At 39.3% G+C, this 8,827-nt stretch overlaps 1 protein-coding gene across 13 annotated transcripts in view; it reads right to left on the bottom strand.

Moving 5' to 3' along the window:
• Nucleotides 1-8,827, bottom strand: part of obsl1b (obscurin like cytoskeletal adaptor 1b) — a 40,374-nt gene continuing 31,547 nt past the window's right edge. For 12 of the 13 annotated variants that reach the window (XM_080498445.1, XM_080498452.1, XM_080498455.1 and 9 more), the window contains 3 exons: nt 8,507-8,773; nt 6,647-6,975; nt 1-2,892 (listed from right to left, as the gene is read on the bottom strand). In XM_080498445.1, the coding sequence (XP_080354571.1) occupies nt 6,680-6,975; nt 8,507-8,773 (563 nt within the window). In that variant the 3' untranslated portion in view covers nt 1-2,892; nt 6,647-6,679. The remainder of the gene's footprint in view (nt 2,893-6,646; nt 6,976-8,506; nt 8,774-8,827) is intronic. The other variant, XM_080498453.1, reaches the window with a different exon arrangement.

Here is an 8,827-nt window from a genome sequence, read left to right as displayed (position 1 = left end):
TCCACGGTGCCTCCCAATAACAAGGACCACAGAACGAAGCAATGATCTCATACAGACTCCAGCAGAGCAGAACTCCTATGGACGCATCTTAAGCAGTGCAGCTAAGCGTCGCTAACACGGCGACTTTGTCAAGCTGGAAGAGTCGGGAGCCACTTGGATCGTGGTCTCCAGCATTTAAAGCTTTCACACACTAATAACGCACCTGACTTCCTCTTCTTCATGTTCACATGTTGATTTACTTTGGGAACCATCTTCCAGAAGTCAATACATCTCTTTATATTACTGGATTGTATTAATTTATATGTAATAACCACTTTTTGAAGTTCAGGAATACACTTAAGAGTTGTTGAAAATGCAGTTTCTAAATGGATTTATTGTGCTTTTATATGAACGTGCAGAATGTGAATCACTTTGGTGTAGAAATACGAAAGAAGGAAGTCATAAGGTGGAGAATAAATACATTTTGGCATATATATATATATATATATATATATATATATATATATGACATTTGGACTTTACTCTCAATATAATGAAATATTATGGGTTATAGTGTCTACTTTTTGACTTTATCATCAATGTGCTATTTTATTTCAAACATTTGGACTAAATTCTCAAAAAAAAAAAAAAGTCTCCAGTTTGACACAAATTTGACCCATATATTTATTTTCTTTTTGCTTATCATTTGCTCATCATTTGGACTTCTCTTTTTTTAATTTTACATTTTATCTCTTGAAGTCAACATTGTGTGTTTATTCTTGACATTTTCACTTCTTTCTCAACTATTTAGCTTCATTCACATAATAAACACAAAGTTTGTTCGCATATATTTGTCAGGAGGAAAAAAAAAACTTGCCACAGAGAAATTGTAAATAAAGTGTTTAAGTTTTCATTAGACTCTAATGTTATTTAATGTTTGAAGTTCTCATTGACCTTTTTCTTCTTGTTTCATTGGAGCCGTTTCCTTTTAACGGAGTGTTACAATTTCTGATCTGTTCATTGAGTTCTAGAGCGAGAGTTTGTTGATTTCAGTGTGACTGTGTGAGTATTTCTACAGCTGCAGTTTTTCTTCAATTACTTTATTTTTTACCGTACGCAGCCGCAGTTTTAACATTGTGACTCAATTGGTGTGTTTTCAAAGTGCTGCTGTCAAGACTGAAAAAGAACCCAACAACTTCTAGACCTTTGTACGTTCAATAAAGCATGTTTTATTGATGTCAGCAGTGCTTGTCTTCGCAGATCTAACGCTCAACACAACACGGCGGAAAAAGTGGAAAAATGGAATATACAGATTTCATATGAAAACGGCCATCGTTCCTCACTCATCAAACGGTTGAGTAAATCAAGTGCGCCCTGAACATCGATCAAGGTCATCAAGTACATTTTTTTAATCCCGCTCCTTAAAAAAAAAATCTCATTTTGTTTTTTTTTGGCCCAATGTATTTACATTACAAGCCCCTCGCTGCAAGACACAACTTTCCTCTCATTCAAAGCCTTAAAAAAAACAAAAACAAACAAACCCCACTTTCTATACAATGAAAAAAAAAGAAGTTGAAAATACACATTGAATTGAATAAACTACTTGAATACTGTTATTAAAACTATAAATCTGAGATCACAACAGACATACAAGAGCATGCGACCCTGCATCCTTCGTTTTAATCGCAATACAAAATACCGACGGCGGCTAAATTACAAAGACATTACAAAACGTCTGATGAGATTTTAATGCTTCCAAATAACTTCGGACGATCAAAGAAGAAGCACAAAGCCATCATGATCCGGGAAAAAACAAATAAGGGGATCATCACCGAGTGCAAATCGAGTTGAAGACTAACCCCTATCTTATAGAACTACGAATAACTCTTGGAAAATTGAATCTTTTTCAATTAAGTTGTCATGAGTTCGAAATATTTCTGGTGTAGAAAGGTACAAAACAAATTTAAAAGCTCTCAAACTCTCAATCGTCCTGTTAAATGTTGCACAACATTCCTACATTGGACATAAATGTGAATTTGAACTCAAATATGCATGAAGCTTTCTTGTAATATTTTAAGTAAAAAGCATCGATTCAGACCCCGCGACAATATTTAGATTCAAAACATGTCAGCGGCTACACGGCAACGTTTTGAAAACAATGTCCGTTTCCATAAAAAAATGCCAGAAACACTTAAAACTATGTAGTCAGCATGTTAGGTCATTAGTTGGCGCTGTTTTAGTAATGAAACCACGCACACACATGCAGAGAGAGAAAGGGAGTCATGACACTATTTACTGCACAAAAGTTGCGTTTTAAGCCGTTTCCACAAAGTCGGTAGCATTTTCGTAAAGATGCGTTTTCAGTGGCTCCGTGCACCTTTGTCGCGTAAACAGACACCCAAAACACCACGGAATATACTGTTGTGTGTCTTTTTATAGATCCGGCTGTAATTTGTGTATTTATCACATTTAGTGAGAAACGGGCTTTAGCTGCTTCTGGCTCTTAAGATCTCTGAAACACAAGCTCAGCCTCTCAGAAAGCCGAACCGACACAATATCCAACGTATTAAGAAACATTCTGTTTTCATGCGGATTAATTGGCTCCGACAACAGAACTTTACAGCATTTCAATTGGATGCAGACATACGACGTTCACACAGGACATTATTTACACTGAAAACGGCTAGTTTTGTCAAAAGGAACCATCTTTTTTTTTTTTTTTAATACGTTCACATGCTTTTACAAAGAAAAGAACTGCTCTAAAATCCCACACAACCCTGTTGAAGGCCTACAGGCTGTCGTCCAGAGATGTACAGACAGTATCATCATTATACGAGCCGAGTCAGGCGGTGCTTGTCGTCCATCCTCGTCGGTTGGGCGAGGACGGAGAGGCGGCCTCTGTCTAAGGGTCACCTGTTGAATTTGAGAGAGAGAGAGAAATGAGGCAGAGGAAACACTGCTGCGCTGATTTTCATCCAACTATCTTGAGACATAAATATTTAAAAATGTGAAATTTGGAAGTATCAGTACAGAGTTTCTCTTTTCTCTCCATAAGTTTGGTCCTTTAGGTCTACTTGACCGGTTCTCAGGGTGTCTCTGGAAAATCCTCAATCAAAGGAAAATGACTGCTTTTATTGGCTTTATTACATTTAAAATGGTCAAATGATTCACATTTTTGGCCAATATTGCATTATTGGTCGTATTTAGCAGAGCTCGCAACTGTCACCTCATAGATTTGGCGTTTCACTTTGGAAAAAGAGGTGGTTAATGAAAAAAATATAACTTTTGTGTACTTGTATTGACTTCAATATTTAGAAAAATGGAATCATGATTGTTGGTCAGAGCCGCTGAAAAGGCAACTTTTTGAAACCAGCTTCTAAAGTGGAACTTTTTGAAAATGCTCCGGCTCCATCTCCATGGAAACAACGGGAAATGCAACTTTTCTGATACTGCACATTCGCATCGCGGCTGTAGTAAATAGTTCTTCTGCACGAGTCGGTGGACAATAACAACAACAACAACAACGACAGAGATAATTTTCAAAATGATGCCATCTAACTGCAAAACTTTTCTGAAATGAAAACGCGTTTTCACTTGAAACATCGTCGTATAAATGTTAACGTCCAATCCTGGATGAAGCCCGCGAGCTTAAAACTTACGCTAAAATATTCCACAATGAAGTATGTTGTGAACGTCTTTTAAAATCTGCATATAGTTAAATTCACTCCGCTCAACGAGCTCGTCACTTTTAAGAGAAGAGTGAGTCTTTAAATATCTTGCAAACCGCAGAAGCTACTTCATATAAAATATCTTTCTCTCTTTTTGTAACAGTAAAGTTTAAAAATGTCATTAAATGAAATGAAAAATGTATTTTACACCGTCATATTCCTTCTTATCAAACCCCCCTGTCTGATGTAGAGCTGCAGTTAGGTCGCCTACAGATCTAAAATAACCCAGTACTTCAACTGTGTCTTGACTCTACTGATACTTCATTAAACCTTGGACTTAAGACATGGAAATCTGTAATTTATATGACCTAGATTCAGCTCATTCGTACGTCCATCACCACCCCCTTGGCGCCGCGCGTCACCTTGAGGCCAGAGCCGAGTCGATTACGACGGGGCTCACTGGCTCGGGCCGGGCCGCTGAACTCAACACTCGATCGTTTCAAGTCCACATAATAAAACTAAAAATAGTTTGCGCTCCCGTAAATAGCTCCGCCCGCGTTTGTGGAGTATGTGCTCTGAATTGCTTGACCTACATGTGGGCCGATGGAGCGGGACCGTAAACACCCTATAGTATTTACAGAATGTGGTGCGAAGGGAGCCAAAACATCTACTGTGCTTATCGCACTGTGCCGCACGTGCAACGGCAGGGCCCTGCATCAACTGTGTCACAAATCTGTGTCAGTGTTTATGAAAATACCTCGGCATACAAGTTCTCCCACAGAAGTACGCTCACGTTATCGCCTAAGACGGGGGCGTCAAACACATTTTAGTTCAGGGGGCACAAATTCAGTGAGTCGGACTGGTGAAATAGTGCCACAATAGCCTTTAAAGTAAAACTTTAAAGTTTGTCTTTGCAGAGTATACATGATATTTTAACAAAACTAATTTTGGGCAATTTAACTACGTCAACTACAAAAATAACGTTTTATTATTACAACAGCTGACAAGAACCGTTTTTATATGTCACTCTCACCTGAAGAACACTTGGTTCTCAGAATGCTGCCCCCTGGAGGTTCCTAGAGTTTCTCCAAGATTAGGGACACGAACACAACCTCTTGTTTTAAGATCAGGCTTCAAACCTTCCTATTTATTCAACTTTACAGTTCAGACTGGTTTAAAGCATCTGGGACTATTTTCTAAAGAAGCTTCTATGGGTTTAAACTTTTGGGAGACCTTTGAATTTTCGGAATTACATAACACTTTTTTTTTTTAACACTAATTTGTATTGACTGTGTTCCTTTAAAATAACCAATTTTGATAGTAAAACTGTTTCAACCAAGCTGTGATTTTAAACAGTGTCAGTTAGTTAATAAAGTCATTTTGAGCCCAAAACTAATGAAGTACATTTTTCCCTCTTTTAGCTTAAAAAACAAATGATATTTGTTTTGCAGCTGTTTGACAAGTATTTTTCAATATGCACATATTTGAAAGAAAACCATGTGACTTCATGTGTCGGAGAGTTGATTGTGAAGCACACACACACACACACACACACACACACACACACACACACACACACACACACACACACACACACACACACACACACACACACACACACTATGTTGAGCCGACCAAGAATCTAATAAACTGCACATATAGTGTGTAAGTCAGGAGGATCGTAAATATACTGGATCATTTACAGCTCTCCAGGAGTCAAACCATTTCTGCTTTTATTGCACTATACTGCTCGCACGCGTGTGCCAGTGGCGTGCAACTCACTTGAAGCACCGCCCGGGCGATTCAACCGGTTGCACAGATGAACTCGAGGTGGAAAAACTTCTGCTTGCACCTGTTCAGGTTAGAGTATCGACACTGCCACACCACCTATTTATATGTTTTTGGGTAAATTGTCATTGTGAAATATCTATCTATCTATCTATCTATCTATCTATCTATCTATCTATCTATCTATCATTTTCAGATAAAACGTGTGTATTTGTATTAACTTAAAAGTTATGGAGTTTAGGTCATACTGCCATCATGCGTTTCTTCCTGCATTTTCATTGTGTACTGGTTGTTTTCCATTCTCCATTTTCGATTATCCCTTTTCAATACCTTTGCTCAGTTTGTTTGAAAACTGTTTTTTTTTTTTCGAAATACACCTTTTTTGGGACTTTATCGTCAAGTGCAAGTTTGCATTTGGATTCTGCATGCGATTTACATTATACACGACATGTAAGAAAGAATTATATGTTTCCATGCAAATAAAAATAAAAATTGAAAATTAGAGAATTTTACTTATTAAAATCCAATTGTAACGCTTCAATAAATAAATAAATGCCGGCTCAGTTATCACAAGCACAAAAGCACAAACGTCAAGCAATTAAAAAACAACCAAAAAACATCAGGGCAAATTCTTCTGGTTAAAATTTGGATCAGGAAGTGAAAAAGTACTATTTATTTGAATAAATAGTAAATAAATGTACTATTTACTGAGGCACAAGACATTAATGTCATATACTTAAGTTTTGATTTATCATGTCATATCTGGATTGTAATTCTGATCATTATTACATGTTTAACTAATTGTCCTAACTACTTTTTGTCTTCTTCTTCTTCTACGTGTGATCAGAAATGTAAATGTATAAATACCTGGCACACATTGGAGCTAAAGAGCATCTGATGCATTCAGGTAACGTCTGAACATTAACACGGTCTGTGAGGAGCTGAGATAAAGAATTAGAAGTGATACTGTTCTCTTACCAAAGTTTGAGAATTGTCCTCGAACGTTTGGCTCTTGGACAAAGTATTGGTATCTGTGAAATCAGCACTGGTTTTTCTTGGTATCGGATGAGGATCAGTGGATCAGGTGGTCTGATCATCTCTGATCATCTCCACCTCAAGGACATGGAGGTTTTCAAAACCACCGAGTCTCCTCGAGATAATCCCAGCATACCTTTTGCACCCCTCAGTATAAAACTGGGTCCAACATTCACCTGCGGGCATCATGTGACCAGAAGCCACACGTTTCATGTCTCCGTCAGCGCCGGCTCACCCACGACCCGGAGCTGGGCGCTGCTCTTCGCCTTCCCGAAGGAGAACTCCACCACTCCGCTCATGTCCGGGGACGTTTGCCTGAGGGTCAGCCGGTGGACGGTGCCCATCTTCTCCAGCCGGACCCCGGCGCCGGGCTGCAGCGGCTCCCCGTTCAGGCTCCACACGGGCGACTTGAGGACAGGGAGTGAGACCTCGCACTCGAAGCAGGCTTCATCGGGGGCCACGACCTCCACGTCCTTCAGGTCTCGGACCATCAACAGGGACTGGGCTGCCACAGGGCAAAGGATGGAGTCAAGCCAAGTTGTGAAGAAAAGCGCTGAATTCCAAATCTGTCACACTCCTGACATCTAGTGGTTAAAAACGGTAGTGTTTGATGGATTGATTTGATTTTTCTATATTTTAGTCACTGGGTAAAACGTTTATTTTGCATTGTGCATTGAAGAAAAAGAATAGCTGATTACATTATCCATATAATAAAGACATAGCATAGATTTCAAATCAGAATTCATCAATCCCTCTTTTGAATGATTCAAACATAACAAAAACCAGCCAAATATAACAATCCTAAGTTACATTCATGGATCATATTTGCTCATTTCTCTCTGAATCACTTGTGGATATTACACTATGGTGGAGAATTTTAAGTATTTGAAATTTATGCTGAGAACCTTCTCACAGATTAGTGAAGCTCTGCATAGCTTTACATCTGAGAGGCTGATATTCTGCTAGATATACGATACGTGTTTGAAACATTTACAATTTTTTCCCCCCTAAACATTTAATACACCATCTGAAATGTTTCTGACCTGGATACAATATTAAAGTATATTTCTCTCTCAATTGTTGTTGAGAGTTAAAACTCTAAATACTAAAGCTTGCAGCACAACACTCATTCATGAGAATAAATATCCAGCAAGAGTTTGGTTTTTTGACGTTCTTATACAAATACAGCTTATCTTTGAAATGGTGCCTAATAATGAAGTACATACACTTCAAGGTTACTACAAAATATATCTGATCTTTTTATAATTTACTCAACAAATATACCAACAAATGCCAATTTTTTTACTGGGGAAAAAAGTCATTACAGTCATGGGTTATTGAAAAGAAGCCTGGTTGTTTTAGAATGAACTTCTTTTAGATGTAAAACTTTAGTCCTCCAGCCACGATCACGAGTCACAATCCTGCTGAATTCAGACTTTCATGCTCTGCTTGTCTGGACAATTTGTTCCAACTTGATGTCAGATGTTTTCTAATGTACCTCAGGTGTTTCTTTCCTTTGATCCTAAGCTGTTTCAACAGTTCCCACTTTGTTCCATGGTGCTCTACTCTTGTCAAGCCTTTATTCAGCTGTGACCCAATAGACACTTTCAGTTTGTTTGGACAGTGGAATCGTGGTTTACGCACTGAACACACACACATTTAGAATTCATTTCAGGACTTTCTGTGAGAAAGCTTTTCTTTCACTCCTGTAGATTCATTTCACAATTCAAAAACAGGCTTGTTGCCTTCATTTGAGACTCTAAGTAGGTGATTGATGGATTGATGGGCAGACAGTTGGGTGGGTTCACAGTTGTATGGGCGGCATTTTCAGGGGCTACATACAGGCCAATTTCATGATATCGTTATTTTTTAAAGCGACAATCAGTAGGGAATGGTTGGTACGTGACATGTTTCGACTGACAGAAGTGTTCCTCAGAGTCATCTGAGTTGTGATGACGTCTCGTTTTATCAGGTGGCCGGTGACCGTCTTGTCATTGTGTTGCTCTTTAGAAATTAGTGTTTTCAAAAATTCTTACGCTCCACGGTCAGCCTGGCCGAGCAGGAGTACTCTCCGACCTGCACGCTGTACGTGCCGTCGTCCTCCAGGGCCACCTGCTGGAGGACCAGTTTGCGGTAGCAGCCCTCGCTGCAGATCTCGAAGCGCTCGGAGGGCAGGACGACGTTGCAGCCCTTGTACCAGCGGATGCTGCAGCGGGGGTTGGACACGGTGCAGTCCAGGATCACCCGGGTCTTCTCCAGGGCCGTCGTATCCTGCAGGGGCTTCACGATGTTGACGGGAAGCTCTGAGAGCGGAACAAACACAGTTTACAGAACAATCAAACTGGATTTGCAGATGT

Source organism: Blennius ocellaris, assembly GCF_963422515.1.
Source record: "Blennius ocellaris genome assembly, chromosome: 6".
Classification (NCBI taxonomy): Eukaryota; Metazoa; Chordata; class Actinopteri; order Blenniiformes; family Blenniidae; genus Blennius; species Blennius ocellaris.
This window is presented reverse-complemented; position numbering and strand designations above follow the sequence as displayed.